General features: G+C 41.7%; 1 protein-coding gene across 1 annotated transcript; it reads right to left on the reverse strand.

The window, feature by feature from the left end:
• Positions 1-1,074: 1,074 nt before the first annotated feature.
• TRIM36 (tripartite motif containing 36) lies at positions 1,075-27,385 on the reverse strand. The gene is made up of 10 exons (XM_071424339.1): positions 27,237-27,385; positions 26,063-26,297; positions 17,923-18,248; positions 14,544-14,690; positions 13,427-13,522; positions 12,303-12,556; positions 11,578-11,702; positions 10,499-10,792; positions 9,925-10,222; positions 1,075-5,828 (listed from the first exon to the last, which is right to left on the reverse strand). The coding sequence occupies exons 1-10, from the start codon at positions 27,261-27,263 to the stop codon at positions 5,474-5,476; spliced, it is 2,157 nt and encodes a 718-aa protein (XP_071280440.1). The 5' UTR covers positions 27,264-27,385; the 3' UTR covers positions 1,075-5,473.
• Between the last annotated feature and the right edge of the window lie 362 nt (positions 27,386-27,747).

The following is a 27,747-nucleotide window of genomic DNA, read 5'->3' on the forward strand; positions in this document are numbered from 1 at the left end:
CAGCCAGGTTATTCTATAGCAGCTCAGGCCCTGTGCAGTGGGGACAGAGGGGTGTGGGGTTTTTCACCGAGGTGTGCTGGGTGTGCCCTCAGGTGGCACTGGGTTCCATGTGCTGAGCAATCCCATGTCAATTATTCACCTGCCTTGTATACTCTGTTATTAGTGTTACTGGTGTTGCTGGCAATTTTATTTCATTGTTTTTTTCTAGTAAATTCTCCATATCTCAACCCATGATCTTTACCTCTTTATGCCTCCAGTGCTCCTCCTGCCACAGTGGGGAAGGGACAAAGCAGCACATGTATGTGGGCTGTTTCCATGGGAACACTTAACTGAAGAACACCAATCCTAAACCATGACAGTGACCCTGCCTTGGCAGAGGTGTTGGACTAGATGATCTCCAGAGGCCCTTTCGCACCCTAACTGTTCTGTGATTCTGTGAAAATTCAGCAGAATACTGACTGCTCTTGGTTTCAATACTCCTGCTTTCACAGGAGTATCAGTCTGCCTCTCCTAGAGCGTACACATCTACATATTGGCTGCTTTAACTGCGCTGGCACAGCTCACGGGAGATTCCCTGTGGATACAGCCTCTCTCCATATGCACACACAGCTGGCCTGAAAGCAGCAACCACTGGAAGCTGGAACTTTTAAAACACCCTGCAAACAACAACATCAACTAATGTAAACACTGAATTAAACAAGGACTGCAGATTTAAGCAGTGGCAGGTCTACCCAACCTGAGGTCTTTTGGCTGAGCTGTACAGGTTGAAGAGCTAAAGCATCTGCTTCCTCTACTAGGGAAGGGGTAGGTTCCCTTGAAAATGCTCGAGCCAAGTTCCTTCTAGATGCACATTTTCCTTCCCTGATTAGGGAGGGAGGCTCAGGCAGTCAAGTTCCTAACATCAGCATCTTAAGTAAAAGCTTGGCAGTCAGTCCAAACTACTCTTTAGTCCTCCTAAAATCAGAGATACTGGTATATGAGCACACTTGAGAACCAAAGCAATGCTTTCTCCCCACAATTCACCTATTGCCATGTTTTGTAGGAAAAATTATTTCAACCAGGATACTCAGGAGCTGGGATGCAATAATGTGAATAAGATATTTTATTTCAGCTTTTATTAAAAAAAACCCAGGACATCACTTTTACATTTCAGAATATTTTCAAACAAGGCTTTTTTTGTTAAAGCTTTAGGTATCTAAAAAGTGTCTACATGATTCACACCTGTATGAAGCTTTGCAAGCCACACCATAATCACCAAACAGCTATATTGCACAAAGATCCACACAATACCACACCAGTTTTAGCTTAGTCTACATTGTAAAGTGCTGTTTCATAGGGAGAAACTTGAAAAAATAATTATCTGGATAGGCAAGTACTGCTGAACTGTACTTCTGAAAGTTGACACTTCCATAGTAGTTGAAAAAATATCACAGCGTGTTGTCAGTGCCTCTTGACAGTGTGTTTTTTATTTAATAAGCTGGAGTAAGCACCAAAGAGTACTGTCTGGAATGCATACTAAGTAGTCAAATAACACCAAAAGCCAAATTAATTTTTAAACTCAGGATGAGATAAATAGATATATCAAAAGGTAGATAAATGTTTAAAGTAGCATCAGTTTCTGTCCAGTAGAGTAATTGCATAGCAGAACACATGTTAAACGAATTTGAAACTCTAGTAGAAAAAGCCCCTAAATTTTGAATTTCTTACTTCTACAGTCTCAAACCAATAATCTTTTTTAGATCATTGAGTCTGAGACACTGTCTTCATATCTGCAATAGACTGTTCCATTTACAAATATTTCCATAAAGTAAAAAAAGGTCCAGGGATACAAATCCAGATGCTTATAAAAAATCTAAATGTGGCAATGTGGAGTGCTAACCATGACATAAAGCGTCTAATTTAGACCAGTTTCTGAAACAGAGGAATCAGAAATGAAACATTTGTCTACAGAAGCAGATTTGGTCTGGAAAAGAAAGTTCAGCCCTACAACCTACAGCTCTAAGCTGATTCTTGGTGTGGTAGATGAACTGACCATTGCCAGTTATACAAGGGGAGAAGTCACAGCTACTGAAGTGAGAATCCTTTCTCCTGGCTCTCTCTGACTGCTGCACTCACACATAATACTCAGCAGAGTACACTAATGTAAGAGTTTTCAGTGCTTGACTTGGGGTTTAATAAATATTGGAGCGGGAAAAGAAGTGGGAGGAACAAAAAATCTTAACAGCAGAGAGATCATGTGAGTCTCACTACAACCAGTTTGCTCCAAGACCTGGAAAAGCAAACAAACAAAAACATGGGCATGTTTGTGTTTCCAATTAAGCTACTCAGGAACATCCAAGTCTAGAAGTGACTGAAGAGCTGCTGAAGACCCTCAGAACTTAGTGACTAGGTAAACAAGCATTATCAACATAAACAGCCCACCAGGTGGGGAAAACCCTGCACACACCCTGCACAACGATCAGGACTGCATGAAAAACACTGCAGAAGAAGCTTCATCATGAGTATGGTATCGGGTATCAATCAAATAAAAGGCAATTAAGGTTTTAGGACTACAAGAAGAAGGAAAACACAAAACTTTGTCATCCTTCACAGCAACAGAGTGTCTTATGGATGGACTGTTCAGTCAGCCTCAGCAGGCAAGAAGAGAGCAATGGCTTCAATCCAGTAAGAGGGAAGATGAAAGGGATGGAATGACAGAAATTAAAGGCTATAATGATAACTATCTAAAGCAGAAGAAATTACTAAAAAGGCTACCTAGTGAGAGACAGTTTGTCTTTTCTCTTGAGGGAGAAAATTCCAAAAGGTACCCCATACTTCACACCTGCTGCTGGGACATCAAAGTGTTTCTCACACAACTCACAGTGAATCTATGGAGTGCACTTTCACACAGTCTCATCAAGACAGAACATTTGCAGGTGAGATGCAGAAAAGAAGTTGCAGTTGCTCGGCCTTTCTGGCTGTCATGCTCATGCTGGTACAGACAACTGCTTCTAACAGTTTTTTCCAACAGTGGCCACAGTCCGAGGCGTAAGAGAGAAGACACTGAGAGAGGTGGACTCAAGGTCAGATAAGTTCAGACAGCAAAGCCTGCAAAAGATTTGCATTATGACCTACATTCACTTAACTGTATTGTGATTTTCAGGTCCCATTTCAGTGCTCTGCAGCTGTATACATGTACTTAGTAAGCATACTTCACACACATTCATCAAGATGCAACACTATCCCCAAATTACAAAGCATATCCCCAAATTAGAAAGCATATCCCCAAATTAGAAAGCACCAAGTACTTAATAGAAACATCCTTCACTTTAGATCCTTATTTTTCCACAAGTCAACAGTTCACACACCCTACTTTTTTTTATACATGGGTTTCTATAAAGACAGGCAGTCCACCTCCATTCTCAGTAAGATCATGAAACAGATCCTCCTGGAAGATAGGTCAAAACTTACGGAAGACAAGAAAGTGATCAGGGACAGCCACATGAGTTCACCAAGGGCAAGAATTGCTTGACTACAGTCTTCGGTGACCCAGTGACTGCAACAGTGGATAAGGGAAGAGCTAAGAGATACCATGTACCTGGACTTCTGTAAGGCCTTTGATAAGATCTCCCACAACAGTCTTATCTCTAAACTTGAAAGAGAAGGGTTTAAATGGATGGACTGTTCAGTGAATAAGGAATTGGCTGGATAGCTATACCCAAAGAATCACAGTCAACAGCTCAATGTCCAAGCAGAAACCAGTAATGAGCAGTATCCCTCAAGGGTCTGTCCTGGCACCAGTGTTGATGTGGATCTCATGAGGTTCACCAACCAGGGTACTGCACCTGGATCCAGGAAACCTCCATTATCAATACAGACTGGGGGATAGAGAGCAGCTCTGCAGAAAAGGACTTGGGCATCCTGATGGATGAAAACTTGGCCATGAACCAGCAATGTGTACTTGCACACACTGCGTGCATTCAGCTCTGGGGCTCCCAGTACAGAGTGGTTCCAGAGGAAAAATTGTCAGAGGGCTGTAACACCTCTCCTGTGAAGACACTGTAAGAGATGGAGTTATTCAGCATGGAGAAGGCTCCAGAAAGACCTTATTTTGGCCTTTTAATATATAAAAAGGATTTAAAAAAAAGATGGAGGAAGTCTTTTACCAAGGCCTCGAGAGACAGGACAAAGGGCAATGGTTTTAAACTAAAAGATGATTGATTTAGGTTGGAGATTTTTTTTTTTTTTAGGAAGAAATTTCTAACAATAGCGGTGGTAAGACATTGGAGAAGGTTTCCCAGAGAAGTGGTGGATGCCCCATCCCTGGAAGTGTTCAATGTCATGTGGGATGCAGCTTTGAGCAACCTGGTTAGTCGAAGATGTCCCTGCCCATGGCAAGGGCAGTTGGAGCTAGATGGTCTTTAAAGATCCCTTCCAACTCAAGCTGTTCCCATGGTTCTATGATTCTGCGAATGTGATGCAGTTTTTAACATTAGAGGAACCCAAATTTGAAGGGAGACATCCTTTAAGGCAGAAATTAGGTCTCAAAACTTAACCAGTGCATTTTTAACATTCTTACTAAGAAAAATCCAATCTGCTACTAGATTTAAAAAAAATTAGGTATTTCTTTAATACTTGCTTTTATAGGTTAATTTTTTAAATTCACATATAATTACTCATGTCAGCAACTCACTTCCTTTTGCCTAAATACCAGGTACCGTTACTCACACATGCAAACATTTCTGATTTTTTATTCCAAATTCTGACATTTAAGGTACAATTGCACTTTATTTTAGATAGCTTATAGTAAAAGCCGAGAAGAATAAAGAAACTTACCATTATGCCACCAACTATATGACACTGAGTGTCAGAACTTGAGTTTTAACTTACAATCACATTAAGGGTATACAACATGCAATGAGATTCAAGTTTACCTTCATCATTCCAAGTATAAGTTAAACATTCAACACCATTTCTAATTTCTTCTTCTTTCATGTTACATTTTTTATATTCTATTCTGTGCTGAAAGGCCCAACTGGTGCTCAGGGGTAAACTGGAAAGCATTTAACCCTGCAGAGGCATTCAGGCATATTTCTTAAAAGGAGAATGGCAATCACACACTGTCAGCTTTGACTTCATTAAATACAAAACTGACTATGTAAGGATTTAAGTTAAATAAAAGGCAGATTTCTACCCCGAAGAGTAAGTTTTGGTTGCTAGTCCTGAAAAGTAAATTTTGGTTGCTAGTCAGACTTCTTCCCTGCGTCCCTCAGGAAAAGAAGTCTGTAGAGAACAGCATTGCACAGATCACAAGAAAGGCAGGAGAATTCCTCTGGTGCAGAAGTGCCTGGACCATTTACTTTAAAAAAATCACAGGCCAGAGGCTTGTGAGCAACTTGTAGGTAGAATATAATTGATCAGGACTAAAAGCTAAGGTAGAATTCTTCTGCTTTCATTTTCTGTCTCAGAACAGCAATGGGAAGAGATTACTGCACTAGATGTCGTCGTGGTACTCCCTGTCCTTGGCTGTGACAGCCTCCTCAAGGTGCACTGCTGCACCGCCCATCAGAGCAAACGCTGGGTACATCAGGCCAGAGCAATCCACCTCACACTCGTACAGGCACTTCATACGGCCTGCATCGTAAAACCCCACCCTGCCTCTGTCACAGTCAAGGCAGACGCCCAAGCACGATGGCAGAGGAAGGATTCTGCTGGTTGGATCCTTGGGAGCAGCAGGTGTGGCGGGGATAAAGAACTTCTTCATGCCTAAAGTGACCAGTGTGCAAGGCTGCGATGAGTCAAAGAAGGTATCTTCACTCCCACTGTCATGACCACTGTCTTGCTCGTATCTGGAACACAAAAAAACCCCATGTGCTTTTGATAAATGCTGAAGTGGGATCAGCGATGTGAACAGGAGAACATTTCTGTCAGACAGACAACACCACATGATCACCCAAAAACCTTGGGTGGTAAAAAAAAATCATAGAATCATAGAATATCCTGAATTAGAAGGAAAACACTAAAAACATCATATTACAAGTCCTGGCCCAGCACAGGACAACCCCAAGTGTTACACAATGTGCCTGAGAGCATTGTCCAAATGCCTCTTAAGCTCTGGCAGGTTTGATGCTGGGACCACTTCCCTGGGGAGCCTGCTCTAGCATCCAACCACCCTCTGGGTGAAAAACCTTTCTCTAATATGCAGCTTAAGCCACTCATGACAAAGTTTTATGTCATTCCCTTGGGTCCTATCAATGGTCACCTGAAAGATAAGATCAGTGTCTCCTCTCTGCTCCCCTCCATCTCCTCTTCCCCAGGCTGTGCAAGCCAAGTGACTTCAGTCACTCCTTATAAGGCTTTCACTCCAGACCCTTCAAAATCTTCATGGCCCTCCTCTGGACCCTCTCTAACAGCTCAGTGTCTTTTTTGTATTGTGGCACCCAGAACTGCCCCCAGCACTCCAGGCGAGGCTGTCCCAGAGCAGAGCAGAGCAGGACAATCCCCTCCCTTGCCTGGCTGTGATGCTGTGCCTGATGCCCCCCTGGACATGGGGGCCCTCCTGGCTGCCAGGGCACTGCTGGCCCATATTCAATTTCCCATTAACCAGGACCCCCAGGGCCCTTCTAAAACACTGCTCTCCAGCCTCTCCTTTCCCAGTCTGTCTGTACATCCAGGGTTGCCCCATCCCAGGTGCAGAACCCAGCACTTTCCCTTGCGGAATTTCATACAGTTGGTGCCTGCCCAATCCTCTCATTTGTCAAGGTGTCTCTGCAGGGCCTTCCGGCCTTTGAGGGAGTCAGCTGCTCCTCCCAGTTTTGTATCATCTGTGACCTTACTTAGTAACCCTTCCAGTCCTGTGTCCAAGCCATTCATGAAGACAAAGAGCACAGAGCTGAGCATGAAGCCCTCCGGAACCCCCCAGTGACAGGTCACCAGTCTGGTGTCACCCCATTCACTGTAACCCTTTCTGCCTCACCCATGAGCCAGTTGCTCACCCATCACATGATGTATTTATACAGCTGTGTGCTGGACAGTTTGTGCAGAAGGATCCTGGGAGACGCAGCGTCAAAAGCTTTACTGAAATCAAAAAAGATTACATCAACTTCCCTTGGTCAGCTCAGTGGGTTACATGGGTCATGAAAGGAAAGTAAGTTTTTAAAGCAGGACTTTCCCCTGATGACTGCACTGTCCTTCAGATATTGTTCAGTAATTCCTAGAATAATCTTCTCCATAAATTTACCAGTCACTGAAGGGAGACTCACAGCCCTGTAGTTACCAGGGTCATCTTTCCTGCCAGTCTTGAAAACTAGGACATTTGCCAGTTTCCAGTTGACTGGCATGTCCAAAGACCATTGAAACATCAGAGAGGTCTCACAATTACATCAGTCAGCTCAGCACCCTATGAAGAATCCCATCAAGCTCCACAGACTTATGGGGATTTGGATGGAACAGCAAATCCTGCACAAATTTGGGATTGGGTGGGAGTTTATCATTCTCACAGCTATGGTCCTTGAGTTCTGGGACCCCCTAAGACCACTACTGGTGTTGAAACTGTCAATTCCTGTCTTTGTCTCTTTTAGTGAGGTGACCATCCTCCTCCTGTAACAGGCCAATGGTATTTCTGACTCCCTTTTGCTATTAACGTATTTTTAAAAAACTCTTTTTATTGTTCCCCACAGTTCTGGCTAGCTTCAACTCCAGTTGGGCTTTGACCACATGAACTTTTTCCCTCAAATGTCAAGCAGCATCTCTTTATTTCCCCCACATTGCCCAACCTTGCTGCTATTTGCCATACCGTTTTTTTTTTTTTTTTGCCTTAGCTCTAGAAGTTCTCTGCCCACCCAAGGCAGCCTTCTGTCTCACCTGCTTGACCTACAATATTTTGAAATTGCCTGCTCTTGTGCCCTTAGGAGGTGGTGCTTAAAAAGTGACCAGCACTGATGGATCTTAGCACCTTCAATAGTGGTCTCCCAGTCTTTCCTGACTAGTATCCTCACCAGCCTGAAGTTTGTTCTCCTCATGTCCAGAGCTGAAGTTTTGCTGGCACTTCTCCTCCTGACAACAGAGATTTTAAACTCAATTGCTTCATGGTTTCTGGGGCCAGAGAAACAACAGAGATTTTAAACTCAATTGCTTCATGGTTTCTGGGCCACTTTGCTCACAAGATCCTCTCTGCTGACATGGAAAAAATCAAGGAGAGCACCTTTCTCAGCTGGCTCCCTTAAAACCCACACCAAGAAGTTATCATCCAGGTCTTTTAGGACTCCTCTGGACCTGTTTGTATCATCTATGTGGGGCTCCCAGTTAACATCTGCCAAGCTGAAGTGCCCTAAAAGACAAGGGTGGTTGATGTAGAGATATTCCTTAGTTCCTTAAGGAATAATTCATCAGTGTCTTCATCTTGGCTGCATAGCCTGTAGTAGATTCCCACAATGACATCCACTTTGCTTGTGCCGTAATCCTTACCCAGAGGTTCTCAACTGCAGCATTGCCAGCTGCAGGCTCCATACATTCCAGACACTATGTTACAGACAGTGCCACCCCCACCTCATCTGCCCCCTGTCCCTCTGAAGAGCCTGTAACCAACAGGGCACTCCAGTCACAGCACTCATCCCACCAGGCTTGGCTTACACCAGTGACACATAGCTTAGCCAGGAAAGAAGAGGCATTTAGTAGGTGGGATTTCACTTGTGTTACTTCAAACAATTAATAACAGCTGAACTCCAATAAGGACAAAACCACAGAAGGCTTTACTAAGGAGTGGATGTATCTAAATGTACTTAGGCTAGGCAATCATTAATGAATCTACAAGTACAGTAAATTAGTTAACTTGAGAAGTAACTTAGCAAATATGACCAATCCTTACAGACAAGAACATGTCCTGTGAGTTTTCCATGATGCTGCTATGTTACAGTATCTATAAAATTCACAAAACAAAAGGTAGTGTTTTAGTGGTTTAAGTTTGGTGGCTTTTTTTAAAGTGCTTTGTCTGAAGACTTCCCTGAAAGTTTTCCAGATAGTTACTGGAGAGTCTGCAGACATGTTTGGTCAGTCTAGATGCTTTTCTCTCCACCTCTGTCCTCAGATAAAGACACATGGAGAAGCACACATTTTTCAGTAGAAACATTCCCTACTTAGGATTTCAGTTTTAGGGTGCTTGTGGGGGCAGTTCTTTCTGTGTCAGCTAAAATTTTACAGCTATCTATGCAGAGAAGGAAAAAGAAATCAGGAAAATTAGATCTAATTTCTCACTTTGCAAATAGCTCCATCTGGCTTTAAGCAGCTCAAGATTGTGCTGACACATTTTCTGTGTGTTATACAAGAAGACGCCAAACATATTAAATTTCTAAATAAGAGTCCCCAGGAGATAGCCTCCCTGCCTGCAGTTCCCACATATGTCCAGGCTTGCTATAAGTGTAATTGTGAGATAGAAATCTTTTTATTGGTTTGTCCACTGTACTTTGGCTTGTGCTCAGTAGCACTCCAATACAGTATGCAAGCCTGGGGTAAGCCAGTGTGACTTGGAATCTACTGTGACACAGCTAGTGCTAAAAAACACAAATATGCACAGTGAATACTGTTCCTCTGCAAGGCTGCCAAACCTTATATGCCAAGGGAATTAAGGAAGAGCCTTACTACTGATAATCAAGTACTGCTTCAATCTTAAAACTTACACTTATTTTTAACCTTCTTGGTTTAACTGACATTCCTTGGCATCTACAGGAACCTAACTTCTTTCCCAAAAAGAAAGAAAATAGGACTCTGGATAATCAGGACATCTTTCTGCTAATAACAGGAGAAACTGCTTACACAACATCCTACAAACTTTTCACTGGTGAGGTTCACCTTGTGTACTAACTGAAAACAGACTTGCTCTTCATTTACTTTTTAAAAAAAACATCCTCTTATGTAAAACATGTATTAAAGCAAGAGTATGCAATTTACCTTGGACTGATAACATCAGGAGTATTGTGGAACAATTTCTGTATCTTGCTGCTAGGAACAACTCCCACTTTCACCAGGTATGAGTAGGCTTCAACATTAAAAGCCCAGAAGTGCTTCCCTTTGGCAATCCCAGTGTCACCAATGATGTAGTCCAGGGTTGTGAAGCATCCAACCTGCAAGCGCTCAGATCCCAGAAGCAGAGGAAATCCAGCCCTACTTTCCACAGATGTTCTTCTTGGGTTCAGCTGGAGATGTTCATTGTTGTACCCACATTTGTCATCAAAAAGAAAACTGAAAACTGAAAAAGAGTATCCCAAAAAAAAATTCTGCTTAGTTATGTATTTGGCCTTCTGTGCTTATAAACTATATTTTAAGTCATGCAGGCATTAGAATTTGCCACTTTTAAAGGCTACCAGGAATGTCATGCAAGCTAACAGTCTCTGTATGTTACTGACTTAATCTGTAACAGTGCTTCTAAACATTTATGAAACTGGTAACAGTGTAGGAGGCATCTGGGAGCTACTGGAAACGACTTTCAGCTCTTAACCCTGATGGACATAAGCAAACCCCATACCTGGAGCTGGAGGAGTACGCATGATAACTTCTCGGCTCCAAGGGCTGCAGATGGACCCTTTGTAACCTCGAACTCTAAAGGCGTAGCTGCTGTCATCATCGAGATCAGATAATACTTTGCTCTTGCCACACACTTCAGTCTTCTGCCATGTCACACTCTCCTCTTCTTTATTAAGTTTATGATATTCAAGGACATAGATATCAGCTGAATCTGTCTTCCCAGAGCATTCCCAGCTGATCAGAGCTTTGTTGTACATTCTGCTCTGCTCTTCATTGATTTCTGGTATTTCTAGACCTGAAACATGAGAAAAAAGGCTCTGAAATTTAGACACATGTTGTTTTGGAGTTAATCATACAACCAGTCCTGGGTAACCCAAACTGTTATTGTATTCCAAATCTAGCTGTGCCCCTGTGAGATTTCAGCCACTTTGTAACTGGGGACTATTACAGTTATTTTTGACCCATTGCTATTTTGTTTTTTTTAGTAAACTGTCATTTTCTTCACTTCTATCTACTCATATTTGTTTTTCCTTATTGGTGGAAAGGGACTGGTTAAAACTATATTGGAAGGAAACTCATTTTAAAGCATCCACCTCTTAAAACCTTCTTAAACCAAGAGATAACCCCTTTGTTGAGCTATAGCACTGTTAAAAGGGGGAATGTGACTCTCTCAGTTAAAAGGAGTAGATGAGGATGGTTCTCTGTTCATACACTTAAATAAATCCCCTATTTTCTGTTTTTACTTTGAAAGGCTTGAGCCTTTTTTTTTCTGGCAGCTTTAAAAACTATTTCTTTCTGTCACACAATAAAAAGCTTTTAGAAAGACTGAGTGTGATGTAAATACAATATTTTGGAAGCCAATGCAAACTGGTACTGTAGGAAAGGAAATGTAATTTTAATTTCTTTATGAAAACTGAAACTAACACTGCTGCCAGGTAATGCCTTCTGAATCATGGAGACAGAAGGAACAATGCAAGCCACACTGAGCTCTGCAACTGCTGCCCTGTGCAAGTTCTGCCTTTCTCCAGATAAGCCCTTAAAGCTAAAACTTGAGAAAGACCTAATGCTCTCAGAATTTACCATTGGAAAGGAAGGACAAGTCACCAAGGATGTCTTCTTGCTTGGCAGTGTCCACCACAAAGTCTTCAAAAGTAGTTTCAGCTGCTGGCCTAAAGCTCTTCAGAGACTCAGTAGCTTTTTGGATTCTGAAAACACAAAAGTGGGATAGCACAAGAAAAAACAAAGGCAATTCAAGTTGGACATTCCTAAAGTAAAAATGCCAGGTTTTGCTTTTAAAAAAGTTTTGCTTTCATGTACTTACTGATGTCTCCCAGAAATTTTCTCTAGAATCTCTAGAAAGACTCTCAAATGCCAAATTTAAAGGCCTTTTATACATCAGTGTAAAGATAATGAACAGGTAGTCATTCAGTTGGCAAAGCATTTAAATAATCTGGAGCAGTATGTTTAAAGAACAAAACTGATGTAGGGTGCTACTAGAGAACACAAAGATCAAAGAGCCTAAAGCCAGAAGAGACCTGGTAGATTAACTTGCAAATACCTGATAAAATCTCTGAGAAAAGGAATTTGTCAGGGAGCTAAACAGACTACCCTCCCACTTCAGTCCCACTGAACAAGGCTAGGCATTGTGTTAGGACAAGAGCACTCCTCTCCTGAGTGTTGTTTCCTAAGACACACTCTAATGCAGGAATTCCAGCTAAACATGACCAGGATAATCTCCCAAGAATACAACTGCACAGACATCCTGGAACAGTACTTGCACTTCAAGCAGAAGATATTTAAGATACCTGACATGAAGTTGTTTTGCTGTTTGAACAAAACAAGAGGGATCTGTTTCTTTAAGCACTTCTTGAGCATATCCTACAAGGCCATTATTTTCCAGGAGCCCTTGGTATTCTTCCACTTGTGTTTGCAATTTTTCCAACCTTATATTCTTAGAAGTTTCAATTGCCCTAAGAGCTGCAGATTTCTTCTCTTCCAGGACACAATATAATTTCTCAAAACTCTGAGATGCTTCTTGTTTAGCTCTTTCACTGTTGCACTAGGAGCAAACAAAAGACATTTCAGACAGATTCTATGTCACTGTGACTGTACAGAAACATACTTAAGGTTGTTCAAGATACCACAGTAATCTAGTCATCCATTTGACAGGTAAGACTAATGAGCTTTGTTATGCTATTCAGCACTGAAAATGAGATCAGCACACCACCCAAGCTAGTCAGCATTTGCTGTCTTTAACAGAGAATGAAGAGCAGGAAAGTATTCCTCTGATTACACCCTGAGTTATGCATTACATTTGTCTAGATAGCTCATGGAAAAGCACTGTAAAAACAGTCTCAGAAGTCTTCATGCCCAAGGGCTAGATGCTCTCCCACCTTCCCCAACCACCCTGACCTGAGGGTCCAGCCCAGCTTCTTATGTACACCCTCTGAACCTCTGAATACTGCCCCTGGATAAAAGAAACTGCAAAACTCAGAGGCAGTCTGCAATCAAGACACACCAGTACTAGGAGCTTCTTTCATTTCTGCCTTTGTGCTTTTCAGCTTGTATGTGACTCTTTTGCAGGGAAATTTTGCCCTTAATTCTGCCTTTCTCAAGGTAAACAGGCAGTGTAAATAGTGCACCATCATAAATACACAAACACCCTATGTGTAACCCACTTTGATTAAGGTATCAAGTAAGCTTTATTTTATTTAAATTTACACAAACATAAACTTCCTTTTGTCTGCTTCCCATACTAGCAGGACTAGGTCTTAGCATGTGTGACTCAGTCTACCACAAACTGTTCAAAAATTGTTTTACTGCTTAACTGAAAAACTCAAAAGTTTGAAACATTTCACTGAAAACAGTTTTGAATCCTTCCTGTGACTGTACAAAGGCCAACCCCAGACAACCTTGAAGCCACTCTTACCTCTGTTTCTTTCAGCAGCAGATCCAGCTGTGTGATGTGAGCTTTTACCTGGCTCTCCTTACTGATGAGGTATTCAATATCTTTTGAAAGTTTCTCCTGTTGAAGTAAACCAGCAAGAACAGGACATCTCACACAAAGTGACAACCAGCACAAACAGGTCATCCTGTTTTGTCTTCAGTTTATCTAGCCACAAGGACAAAAGCATGACACCAGTTATGAGCAGCAGTCCTGTGGAGAATTGTTTGGTGACCTGCAGTGACACTGCAAAGCAACTGTGAGAGAGACTGCTGGCACAGGCTTAAGGATCAGAGGTAACAAGTGTCAGCTGGCTCCCAATCACCCAGGAATCACCTTCTCTTGGATTGGGAAAAAGAGGCTTCAGGACATTAAACTTACAGAAAGGATAGTTATTAACTCATTTGTAGTAAGAGTTGCTAGAAAAATGAGTAGTTCAAATCACAGATTTGTCCCAGTGCTTCCTTAGCTGCAAGAGTTACAGGAAAAGCCTTGCAAACTGGTGAGGAGGCCAAATAGCACAAGGCAGGCTAATCTGGTCTTTTTTTTCCTTTTTTTTTTTCTCCTGAGAGCAAGAGAGGAAGAAAAGGAAGAAGAGGAAGTAGGTGCTGTCTTCAATAACAATCTTTATATTATTGTGTTTGCAAGTCTTTACTATTGTGCTTTGCTTAGGAAATTAACATTCTAAAGGTATGCAGCTTCAGAAACATACGAAGATATCAACAGATACTTCAGATGCACATTTCTCAGATCGGCTTCTCAAGTACCCTCTACCACAAGCTACCTGAACACTTATATTAAAAAAAATTGATTGTAAAGTTGATTAACTACTTAAACCTTCTGCGTTGTCTGTTCTGCTGTACAATTAGCTAAAATAAGATGACAGTACTATTCTGGGGTTATATTTCAAGCATCATAGCAAACAGTTTGGTTTCTAAAATATGCCCTATATCACATTAATATATACATTAACAAATGTTGCAAATGACAGGGCTCAAAACTAGTCCAGGGTCTCCTACACACACATCCTGTGGGAGTTTGCCCTCACATCAGAAGTACTCTCTCCCTTCTTAAGGCCGGGTCCAATGATATTTTCTTGTACCTTAAGGGTTTTGTAGGCAGTGCTCATGGTTGTTACTCTATGGTTTGCATGACCTCCACCCAGTTTGCAAAGATGACAAACAGGCCTTCTGCAGATTTCACAGTACATGTTTACTCTCTCCATTTCATGTTCTGGACACATCAAAATCTGTGGGGAAAAAAAAAAAAAAAGAGCAGAGACAGTACAGGTGTACTTCCAAAAATGGAGGTTCTCAACAAAAAATCAAAACATCCAATGAACCCAAAGCAGCATGTGACTTGATCAGTGAATTTTTTTATAGTCAGTTTATCTCTACCTTTTATATTTATTTGTCAATGCCATTGAAAGCCAGCAGATGAACACATACAGTTTCACAAGGTTTACAGTAAGTAAGCCTCTAGCGGTGTCTGTGTAGCCTCCATAGAGCAATCAATCTTTTGCTAAACCCTGCCCATGTTGTTTGCAATCCCTCCAGCACCCTGCACGCCAGCTCAGAGCTGTAAATGCAATATATACATTAACAATATATTCATTAACACACTCAGCCTGTCAAACTTAACCATGCTCATGCCAGTATCTCTTGCAAGAGCTATGAACTGATTTGTAAAGCAAGAGCTGACATAACATTGTAGCAGTTTAAGTCCAAGCTAGATTTTAATAAACCACATAACCATTGCTTTTGGAGCTACAAAGTGCAGCCACCACCTACAGCTACAGTAATTTTAAAGACAAAATTTCAAATTTGTGTTTCAAGTTTTCTGTCTGACTCCAGTTACAAGCTGTTCACACTGGCTGCTACTTCCGGGATTAGCTCAAAACAGCATTGCAATAAAGCTGGTGTTTGCTAAAAAAATCACCTTTCAAAACCAGAACTTGTTGAAATAAATGCTTAAAGAGTTAAAAAAGTGCTCCTCAAGTCCAAGTTCAGGCAACAGATTAAACATATAAAGCATGTGTGTGTTTGTTTAAAAAAAGAAACAATGCTTGCTCATTCTAGAGCACTGAAAGACAACATTTGGGTCATCTATTACATAGAAGTTACCAAACAGGAACTTTTGAGGGAGCTTTTTAGTTTCAATATGCCCCCACACAAGAAAGGTCAGAAAAGGGCATAAAAATAGAAAATTGTGAGCATCACAAATATGGACACAATAAGCTAAAACCTGAAACCAGCTTTCAAGTCTCAAATGTTATCCTAAGGAATAGTGAAAGGCACCAGTCTCACCAGCACCTTAAGACTATCCTTAAACCAAATATGCAATTAGCGATCCCATTTGGATTGACTACTAGATTTGGAAGGATATAAAAAGAGAAAAAAGGAAGCTGCCAAGAAAATCAGATGTGCAGGCAAACATCTCCAAAAGCTACAGTCATTCACTTAATCCGTGGAAGTAATTTTTCCACAGCAGTGTATAGCCACACCTCACAGAAAATCCTTGTTTTTATTCATCTCCTCATATACAGCCTGCAAGCAAGAGACAGCAGAGGTCAGCAGACTGCCTTGTCTTCTCTCAAAACTCAAGAACAATCAGCCCAGTATGTGCTTCTCCCATCCCCACCACACACCCTACCAAGTGCTCTCCAGCCTGGTTGTAAATTAAAGTGGTGACTGAGGACATTGTTTAGGGAATCAACAAATACTTCATGCTTTCAGCTCAGGTCTTAAAAATGCAGTGCAATGAAAAATGCACTTTTATTACTTTATATTAAGCTCAAACAGTCCTCAGAAAAGTTTCTATAAGAGCACAGTAAAGATCAGCTTGCCGCAGTTGGGAAGCTTTTCAAAACAAGTAGATTTATCTAAAGTTAACTACACTGTGCTTTTCTCCTTTTTTTCCCCTCTTCCTGTCTTCACATACAATTAGAAATGCTAAATCCCACATGTGCACACATACTCAATACATCAGTGTCAGAATAATCTAAACCACTTCACCCCATTTTGCTCTGCTTCAAGAGAATTCACCTACTGACTTTTAATCCTGAATTTAGTCTGCGTGTAGTGTAACACCACAGGGCACTTTTAGGAGTGCACAGGGATCACAAGATGCCTTTGGTATTTTCCCATAGCAGCACAGCAGCTGTGAGGATTTAGATGCCATAGAAGAAAAGTTTTTAAGGAGCTGTATAGCATTTTAAAGCAAGAGCTAAAAGATAGCATGCAAACTTTCACCTTTCTCATTTATCCAATAGAGGGACATTTCACACAATGTGCAAGCACATTTGAAAGCATATGAAGCACATGCTCACTTTTAACTGGAATTAGTGTTTTAGACTCAAGGAAAACACCACCAAGTGGACTTCTGGATGTTCAGTATCTCCCAGCCTGCTAACTTTAGAGGCTCAAATTTTTCCAGTCTCAGAAGGAAAGTACACCAGCAGTCAAGAGCTTCTTACACATTGCACATTAGTCAAATTTACTTAATTTAATAATAATTAATCAGGACTCCTTTACCATCAGCATTTCTGGCACCTGTGGGACGTCCAGCAAGGAGGCACAGGCACATGCCCCTTCATGTCCCCCGATCTGTGCTGGGACATTAAGGCCATTATTGTGGTCCCTGGTTAGCAAGATAGTATCTATGACATGTAACATCTGTGATCTAACAAATTCAATAAGGCACTGCCACGTACTGCACTATGCTCAGCATGAGACACAAAGGTAGTGGCATTTTGTTATCACTGTTTTGCCTGAATGCAGTAACAGCAGCACCAGGCTATAAAGTAGAATTTTTGCCATAGCATTTTTATCTCTTCTGCTATAGATTTAAAAAAAATGGTGTAATAACAATGGAGAACATAACTCCACCTTTTGCTCTTGTTAGATGCAAGGAAGGAGAGAAAGAAGATGCTTGGTGATGGATCAAATTCAAGCACAAAGCATCCAAAGGGGATGTACCTAAAGGGGGCATGGAAGAGGCCAGGTGTGTGGGGGTTTTTAAGTTTACCACACACAGGCATCCTCCCTAGGCAGTCCATTCTAGATGATCAAGACCAAGGTGCCAGTAACACCAAGGGGGGTATGGATTCAATCCCTGTATGAATCATTCACTTAAAAGTTGGACTTGATGATCCTTGTGGGTCCTTTCCAACTCAGAATATTCTGTTATTTGTGATCAATAAGCCTTAAAAAAGAAAAGAAAAAGAAAGGAAAGACTCAGATCACAAGTAACACAATCTATTCCACAAAGTAAAAACCCTTATCTTTATAGGACCCTTCAAGTATGTTCTCAATGTCCCCTTCAATGACAGCAAGGAGCAAAAGCTTGTGGTTCACTCAATAAATAACAGCAATCGTCAATAAAGCAATCATGGTCCTAAAAAGCAACTATCATTGCACAGATATGTCTGCAGCTACATGAGAATGCTGCAACCTGAATTCTGTAAGGTACACTATATTTACCTTAGGTCTGAAGTTGGTGGTTGGTCCTACGTATTCATGCTGGGCTTTCACTGTTCCCCAAGGATGGTGTATCTTGAAACATTCATTGCAATAGCTTGCACTGCAGTCCATGCAACTCTTTGTGGACTCCTGAGGTGGAGGTTTGCAGAAATCACACATAATAGCAATGGCTGCCCTGGCTGCCTGTCTGTATCTTTCCACAATGGTTTCCAAAGTGAAGTTGCGAAATAAGCCATTGATGCCACGCTCCCCAAGATCAATATCCCGCTGGCAACTCGGACAAGGAAACAGAGTTGATCTAGGAGTCAGTGAATTGCGTTTTCTGCCTGTGTAGACACCAAAACCCAATTTAGGATGAGTGTAAACCAAACTGGTTTAGATTTTAAAAGAAGCACAGGAATTTACGAACCAATTCCAGACTGTAGCACATCATCCAAACAACACCAATTCATATGCAGTCTGCCAAGCCAAAGAGAATACAATTGCCCTGACAAGGCAGTGTAATGTCTGACTCCAAAGAACATTACAAACTACTACTCGAAAACTTAATTTTATGTTAAGATAAATTTAGCTCTTCCAATTCCATTTTCTTTATCTAGTTTTGGATGCACTCAAGCTGTAACCTTCTGAAACAATAAACAGAAAACTTTGTGGAAGCCAAGTGGTTTCAGACTAACTGGTTACCCATATAGAGAGCAGCAGCCTCCTAACATATTGAAGTGAAAGATGCTTACTCCCAGAGCAACAGAAACACATAGCCAACCTTGGGTCCCTGATATTTGCTTTGGCTGAGTTCAAACTTACTTTACTCATCCCAAGAGGCATCACAAGAAGAATGGAAAATGAGGCAACAGTGTGACATCTTGTAGATGTGACAGTCTGGTCAGAGACCAAGAAAACTAGATAAGTTTTCCCAGAAAACTAGGTAAGTTTTTCAGCTTGTGAGACTTTAGGAGTTGAAGAGAAACAAGGATAGCTTATTAATATAAAAAACCTGCAGGTGTTGCTTTCCTACTCTCTGTTTTCTTGAATTTCTCAAAGATTGTTTATAAGAAAGGCTTTTTGTTAATTAGCCAATCAGGTGAAACGTATTGATTAATTGACCAATCAGGTCTATCTGGATTGGAACAATGTATAAAAAGGAGGATCTGAAGTAAAGCTGCTATGCTGTGCAACCAGCCTTCTGGTGAGTCTGTGTCATTTCTTACTCAACAGCAACATCATCTCAGCCAAATAATTTCATCAAAAAATGCTGAGGCTCACTTGGCCCCTCCTGAAAGGCCTCAATAAAGGAGGGCTGCTAAATCAGCCCTGCACACCAAAGGTAGTTATATCTTCAAGTTATCTGAGGTAGTTATATCTTCAAGTTACTCTACCCTGAACTGAGGAACCACAGATCTCCACAGGGATGTTAAACAGCATACATCTACCTCTATTAATTTTTAAAGGGGGAGCTGCAGAGAAGCTGCGCTCCTACCAAACAGCTACACACAAATTTCCCCCTCTCTCCAAAGTAAAATCACAGGCTTAAGCAAAGCCACTAATTTAAGAAGCCTTTTGAGTCTGTAAGGAGATGGCTCACACAGACTCAGAGGTTATTCTCAAGATAATATTCCTGAGGTTATCAAACCAGGAGGGCATCCTGTCTCACTCATGAACCCACAAGCTGCAACTACCAGAAAGAATCCTTTATGTATTTCAAAAGCAGGCTAAGCCAGTCTTTAGGCTTAACTTGTATTCTCTTCGCTTCCCCTTACAAAGAACCAAAAACCCCAAATTCTGTAGTGCTGGTGCATTGCTTTAAGATCTCTTTAAGAGCACTGTGTATTGGTATAACTGTCCTGATTTCATCTGGGTTAGAGATCATTTTCTTAGTAGCTGGTACAGTGCTGTGGTTTGGATTCAGTATGAGGGTATTACACACTGATGTTTGGCTGTTGCTAAGTAGTGCTCACCCTAAATCCAGGACTTTCCAGTTTTATATGTTTCACCAGAGAGCAGGTGCATGAAAAGCCAGGAGGGAGAACAGCCAGGACAGCTGACCCAAACAGCCAAAGGGATATTCCAAACCATAACATGTCCTGGACATGACATAAACTAGGGGCAGTCAGGTGTGACAGGGTGGGCACTGGGTGAACAATTGTATTGTGCATCACTTGTTTTTCTTGGATTTTATTCATTTCTCTCTTTTGTACTACTATTTTTTTTTTATTTTTGTTATCCCTTCAATATATACTCCAGTACATAATTAACTCTATTCCAGCTGAAACCAGGACACTAACAAATTTGTAAATGGAGGTATGACTTAAAACTGAATTCTTAGTGTTGAAATTGACTCTTCTTCAGAAAGGGAAATTTGTTCTTCTCTGTATTTAATCAGTATTTTCCCATCAAAATTGCCAATGCTTTATTTCTTTCTGAAGTGTCCTGTACTGCTACCCAAAATAGACTTGCCTTGAGCTGCTCTCCTGCTCCTTCACCTAACAATCCAAAACCTCCATTCCTATCATGCCCTTTCCAGTCTCTTCAAATAAAACACCAAACCGACCCTCCTATGAGGAATCAGTTCCTTTAAATATCTTTGAAATTTAACCCGTGGTAGTTATGCATGACTGTCAGCTAAGAAGTCAGAGTCAGAGCATGGATAAGTGTGCACTGACAGTCTCCCACCCAGCTTGGTCCCATGCTTTTCTGTAAGTTCTGAGCAGAACAACTAGGCTGCATTTACGGAAGAAGATGGGTGACACAAGGCACAGGTATGCAACTCTCTATCTAAGGGAGCAGAGATTGTTGCCTGATTTCACTTTTTTTTCATATTTACTTGAAATGAATTAATTACTGCACATCCTGCAGTACCTATAACTTGGCATACACAGCAACACATGCATGCAAGGCACAGCAACAACAGTGAAACACAAATTGTATTTTCAGTGTACGCTCCAAGCTAGCGCTGCACACAGGAACACAGAGAAATCTTCTATACAGACTTCTACAATGTCCTAGACAAAAAGATGACTTCACATGCAGTGCCATGCAGACAACAGCTACAAAAAGTGGTCTAGAATACACACATTTGCTGAAACTAAGAAAATAATCATACAATGCAGCACATATCAGGACTGCCTACAAGTAGTATGCTAGAGCAGAGAGTGAACAATGACAAAGCAAGAAAACAAGGAAAAAAAAACATGGTGCAGTGGTCAAGTTTAAAAATACAATCTGAAATTCTTATCCATCCGAATGGAGGCCTTTCATTCTGCCAGTGGTGGACCAAAATGAGACTGTCATCATGAGCCATGCTCTGCAAAGACTGGTGACATTCTTTACAGAAAGCAATCCAGTATCAAGGAAGTCCTGCACACCTTCAGATGTCTCATCCCTTTTCACTGACAGCACTCTGAGAATCTAGGTTGGAGGTTTTTTCCCATTTTAAATCCTAGAAATTTATTTGCTAAGCTGCTTGGCATGTTCTGCCACTTCAATACTCAAAAATAAGGAGATACATCCTCTTTTTGCCTAGTGAGTGTTAAATACTAACACTCTGCTAATACTAACAAATGCTTTCTGCTTAAAGGATTTCTATACTCTTATTTTAAGAAGAAAGCACTGATGAAGTAGTGAATTACTTTGGACACTATCTTTCCTATCTGTATGGTGTCCAACTTGCTGAAACTAAATTCTGGTTATATTTTAAAAAATCCAAACAAAAAAAAGCACACAAAAAAAAGAGCAAAAAAACCCTTGGATTTTGTAGACATATTTAGAGGTGCAGCTCAGAGAAACTTAGCTCCTACCCACACTCTCTTTTAGACTTGCCAATTCAGTTAACAACAAGCAAATATGTATTTTGTGAAATATTAGAAATCACCACACGAAATTTTCCACTGCGATTTGTAAACTGATTGCTCCATTTGCAATAAGTTGCTCAATCAGTTTACAAAAAAAAAAATCACAACATAGACTCACAAGTATTACCATACACATTGCAAAGATTCAAGTCAAAAAGCAATTTTAAGTATGTCCTTTAAAGACAATGTTTAAACATCATCTTCGCAAGGAGAAGTACCAACACTTAAAATGTTGAAAAGTCCAAGCTGCACTGAATGGTTTGCAAAGGGATAAGACATCTTAAAGTTGTGTTTTTCAAGTAAACAGTATTACCATAATATTCTATGGTTGTGGAAGACGTGGACATTTAATGTGTGAAAGTCTAATAAAAAAAGATTTAAAAGTCAACTGGATTCTCTTGCAACTGGATTCTCTTTTTTAAAATACAAATACATATGCTACCCAATAACTCACTTAATGTTTTTGGATGGGGTTTTCAGGGAGAAGGAAAAACGGAAGGGAAAAAAGGGGATAAGGATCGCAACGGGAAGGGGTAAAGAGGGAAGCAGGAGAGAAAGAGAGAGGGAAAGGTGAAAGTGCAGAGGCCTCCTAAGAGAAGCCAGCAGAGCTAAAATGTTACTTTCAGATACTTTAGTCTTTCACAAATCAAAAGAGCTTTCTGCAAAAAGAGCAGACATGGACAGCTTTCCAAGAGGTCTGATGGTACTGTACGGTATCTCCATTTAATGACACTTTCAGCCTTCAACCAAGGCAATTTAAACTTCCTCTTCCCATCAGCTGCTTTGTCCTTCACTGAGTGTGAAATTCAGATTTGTGTTTAGCTCACTTCACATCTGTCTTGAAGGACACCATATCCTATGATTACTCATGTGTCTGCCAATACTGTGGCAACAAAGAATTCAGGGACTTTTTCTCCCATTTTTGGCCAACAATTACATTTTAAAAATGTAATTTAAAAAGTCCACACAGTGGCTGAGCTGCTCAGACAAAGCTCAATTTTGGAAACAAGATATAATTAAAAGCCTGACTATGCTTCAATCTGATTGTGTCATTAGACACACCAAATACTACAAGTCTAAGTGTCAAATGTTTCATTTTCCTCACACATTCATGTGCTGTGATAAACTGTGAGATTCATAACTACCTACTCATTTCAACATGGTGTAAATTTCAATCTGTTCTTCATCAAATTAAGCAGGTTTAAATACAATAACAAACCAATATTACATTCCATTTAGCAGTGATGGCCAAACACGACCGGTAAACATAAGGAAGATCAATCCAATAATCACACTTCATTACCAGTAAGACAGTTTCATTGAAACTTGAGCATGTAAACTGCTGAAAATTAAAAAGCAGGGTGTGGAGGAGGCGGTGTGGTGATTGCAAGGGTTCTGTGTGCATTTTTGTACCCACCAATGTATATTCAGTCATATACACACAAGGAAAAAAATATAATCCAATCCTTAACTGAATTCCAGTCCAGTTGACCTTTAAATCACTCTTGCACAGAATGAAAAGCTGTCCTTATAGAACTTCTTTGCTGTACCTTTAGTCACTGCAAAAGAATTTTTGTGGACTTGACCACTGACAAAAAGCTATATGCTAATTGACAATATTTAACTTGAGATCTAAATGCTAGACTATCTCTAGCCAACACAAGAAGTGAAGCATTTCTACCTCTGCACCCAAAAGACCTCCTCTGTGAGGCTGCGAACAATGAACAGAGAGCTGTTTAGACATCAAAAAATGAGATATACCATTGGTTTACAATGGTTCAAATGAAAAGCACCAACTCTTTTCTCTCCTGTGGCTGCTTAACTCCTGCAGGGTTGAAAGGCAAGAATGTTTAATTTCCTAGCATATCAAACAACGGTAAGATTTAAGCAGAACAGGAAAAGGGAGAAATAAGGCATTGGCAGGGGGAGGGGCATAGGGAAAGATATTTCAAACTTTCACACGAGTGTCAACATAATCGCATTACACGCTTTAATTGCACCCACACTATAATTACAGTAACATTAGAGATAATTGAACAGCAATAAGAAATAGCCTTCATTTTCATGTTATATACAGCAAGACTTTGCTAATTAAAAATTATTTTAAATACAATACAAACAGGAGAGTATTTTTAACCAGCACATACACTGGTTTTTAAGCAGCACATACACTTTATTTCAATGAGTTCTGTTGCTTTTACATTAAGATAAATTGTACTTGTAAATGCAAGCTGTGTGTGCACAACAAATACAGAACATGACCAAATACAGACCAGCTCCTTCTGGCATACCAAGAATTTAAATGCCAACCCATTTAAAATAGATTATATTCCTTACAGAGACATCAGGGATTCTTTAGGTGGGAGGAAAAAAGAAACCCTGTAGTGGGAATAAGGTGTCATATGCATTTTGAAATGTGACACTAAGGTCTTGACACTGACATGCCCTGCACAAGCCTCCCAGAAGTTCTAGTGGATTTTTGTTATGCATGTGAGACCCCACTTTGAATGTTTTCCTTGCATTATCTCTCTTATGGAGCTGTTTTCTTGCAAATTCCCCTACAGATCACAAAGAAAATTTAGCAAGGCAATGCACAGTATGAGTTCTTCAGATGCAAGAAAACAACTATGTAAATGTAAATTGCAAGCTGGCGACCATTGCTGGTACCAAACTGGTCTGAGAGCAAATCTCACATTTGATATAGCAATGGAGCTATAATGCCTATAACATTAGAAGCAAAGACAGTATAATCTGAATTTAAACATCTATTCTTTAATGCTTCAATTTCCATATGCTTTTCATTCTATAAATTTGAACTGTCTGAGATTGTAATTTTCCTGTGATGTGCATCTGCCCAAAGTTCTTTGAGGTAAGAGGGGGCAAGCTCATTATTTCCAAATCTCAACCCTCTCTTGCTACTCATCAGACAGGTCTTTAGGAAAGCCATCACCTCCCTGTTAGCAGGTCAGATCAGGAGATATATTCCCATCAGTTTGCTGAGACAGTGGCAGACCACAGTGGATTTAAAGATTTACAACTCCTGCAACAACCTGTGTACGTGTATCTCAGGACAGGGTGGTGGTGGCAGGAGAAGTACCAAGTGGCTTTTTGCTTAACAAATTTATTTGAAAGAGTACCAGTATTAACAATTCAGTACTAAACAGAACTAAATAGTTGTTTAAAATAAGCTGATGAAATTGCACATTTGATCTGCGAAAACTGGGAAGGATGAACTTTAGTAACGTCAAATATAAGGTAACTCATGAGCTGTCTCCAGCCTAGGTGTAAAATCCCAGGACACCTCAACCAAACCTCCTTCCTTGCCTCCCAGCCAGGTGTTTTTGACGGAAAATGCTCAGAAATCTGTGGAGCCAACCACAGCTTCATACCAATTGTAGTAGAATCCACCCCACTCGCCAAAGCTGATCCTCTTTAATATCAGCCTAATCATTAAGAAGCTATGAACCAGCATTAGCTTTTTAAAGATAAAGCTTTAGAGTTTCTCTTGTTGGTAACTCTTCCTGAACACAGAGGAGTGTGGTTTTAAAGTGGATAATTATGTCAGAAAAAAGCCTGAAAGCCAAGATTAGATATCTTTCAAGAAGTAAAGCATGCACAAAGCACTGTCAATGCATCTGTAGGAGAGCAGACCAACTCATCCACAGATTACAAAGACTGGAAGAATCTTTCTAGCACGATACCACAAAGAGCATGAGGAGTCCTAAAGCTAATCACTCCTTAAATCTTCAAGCAAGAAGGAGGCTGTTAGGGCTGTCTGCTTCCAGTCATCTGCCCTTCAAATCTGCAACCGTGCAATAATCATAACCAATAGAAAATTATTTACTGTATGCATAATGAAGTGGGCAGGACAAAACTAGCTTGCGAAGTCTACACAGGCTCAGAAGGAAGTCAGAACTACTGCATTGAGGCTGGTAGAAACCAGAGCAAACCATGGCAGGCAATTAAATCGCCAAAATCTATATCTCCATGCTACTGAACATGATGCTACTACATCGCCATGTAACTGAAATACAGAAATAAACAACACAATGGTCATAAAGATTTACAGAATGCCACAAAGACGAATCTATTAAAGATGGAACAGAGTGCACTGTCCTTAAAAATATTCCCATTGTTCTGGACACAAAATTAACAAGAGCAGCACTATCCCCAAGTTATCTCTATAACCGCATCAGGAGTACCAGGAAGACATTTTACCAATGCAGACACCATTCCGCTCAAGCCAGTCTAATAATAAAATCAGGAAAACATGCACAATTTCTGATACATACCTGATCTATTAATCCTGTCAATTCTGTCCATGCTAGAAGCAGCGATTCTAATTCGAGGGCTACTCTGATTAGAGGATTCAGAGCCTCCATCAGCAAAGGAGTCTTCAAATGCAAAAAGTATTTCTTTCACACATTTGTGACAGATGTTGTGCTGGCAGGGAAGGATCAGTGGATGGGTAAACAATTCCTTGCACGCTGGGCAGATAAGCTCTCTTTCAATACCCTTAATGGCAATCTTCATGACAGAAAGAGGGAGAAACAAGTCTAAGTGCAGGAAAACATGAATCACCAAGACTTATGGCACTGGTCTATGTCACCAAACCCCAGCTCTGCAGAACAAATACACACAATTTTATATGGTTTGAGGCACTTATTTGACTAAAACACATATCAATTAACATTTATGAAAGCACTGACAGCATTCATTTCAACTGAAGTGAACATTGCCACTAGGCAAACTCAGTTCATCTTTAGGTCATGTCTGCATTGCAGGGGAGGAAAGGAGGGGAGTAGTCTTAATTCCACTCAAGGACCTAGTGAAATGCAACCGAACGCAACCATACTTCTTAACAATAGGAGTCCATATGTTTAGCTTCCTCGCTGGCTTACGAAGAGGGAGAAGGGGGGAAAAAAGGGAAATTAAGTGTCAGACTGGTTAAACAACAGGCTTTCCTGACGTGTAATTCACGTTTAAGGGCTGAAACTGTCTTGACTTCATTAGGGTAACAATTCCGAGTCAGGAACATCATTTATTTATTTATTTATTTATATGTTTATTTACGTCTTTTATCTGTCGCACAAAGAGCCGCCTGTAGATAGGTGCGGCTCTTCAGTAATTCCGCGACCCCCGCGGCCGCCCCTAGCAGCGCGCCCCGCCAAGCCCCGGGCGTCGGGCGGGCAGCGCCAGCGGCGGCAGCGCCCGGTCCGCCCGGCGCCCTCCGGCAGCGCTTCCCTTCCGCGCTCCGCGCCCGTCGGAGCTCCCTGCGAGCCCTGCCCGCCGTCCCGGCTGCGCCGACAGCCCCGCAGGGACGAGCCTGTCGGCGCACACCGCGGGGGACTGACGGACTGACAGACTGACAGTCAGGCACACACCCTATAGCCCCCCGCAGCACAAGAGGAGGAACGACGCACCCCGCCCTGGCGGCCGCGCCCCGCCGGTTCCCCCCGCGCTCACCGGGCTCTCCAGCCGATCGCTCTCCATCCCTGCGCCTCTTCCTCCTCCTCCTCCTCCTCCTCCTGCGCCGGGGCGCCGTCAGCCCGGGCGGGCGGCCGGGACACGCACGGAGCAGCGCCCGCGGCGGCGCCCGGCGCAAAATGGCGAGCGGGAGGCAGAGCGGGCGGGAGGCAGAGCGGGCTGGGCGGGCGGGCGGGCGCGGGGCAGCGCGGGCGGGGCGGGGCGGGCGCGGCCGCGGCAGCCGCCGCAGAGCGGAGCTGTCCAGCCGCCCCCGCCGCGCAGCTCCCCGCGGGACACCGGCTGTCTCGCCCTGCTATTGTTTTGGTCCTTGTCTTTCGCCAGGCGGCACCGGAAGCGCCGCCCGTCCCGGCAGTGTTGAGGGCTCGCCCGCTCAGCCATTGATCACCTCCCGTGGTACCCGTGTGATTGAATCGCCGAGTCGTAGAACGGCTTGGGTTGCAAGGGACCTCGAAGATCACAGAATCACAGTATCAATCAGGTTGGAAAAGAC

The sequence above is a fragment of the Agelaius tricolor genome, unplaced genomic scaffold, assembly GCF_023055355.1.
Source record: "Agelaius tricolor isolate 1412-34295 unplaced genomic scaffold, bAgeTri1.0.p SCAF_4, whole genome shotgun sequence".
Taxonomy (NCBI): Eukaryota; Metazoa; Chordata; class Aves; order Passeriformes; family Icteridae; genus Agelaius; species Agelaius tricolor.

Excerpts from the sequence above, each read along its gene's own strand:
- TRIM36 (XM_071424339.1), bottom strand. The coding sequence starts at position 27,263 with ATGGAGAGCGATCGGCTGGAGAGCCCG. Across the intron at positions 14,691-17,922 it reads CCACCAACTTCAGACCTAAG|ATTTTGATGTGTCCAGAACA; the intron begins GTAAATATAGTG and ends TTTTCCCCACAG. Across the intron at positions 10,223-10,498 it reads GCGTACTCCTCCAGCTCCAG|TTTTCAGTTTTCTTTTTGAT; the intron begins GTATGGGGTTTG and ends ACTCTTTTTCAG.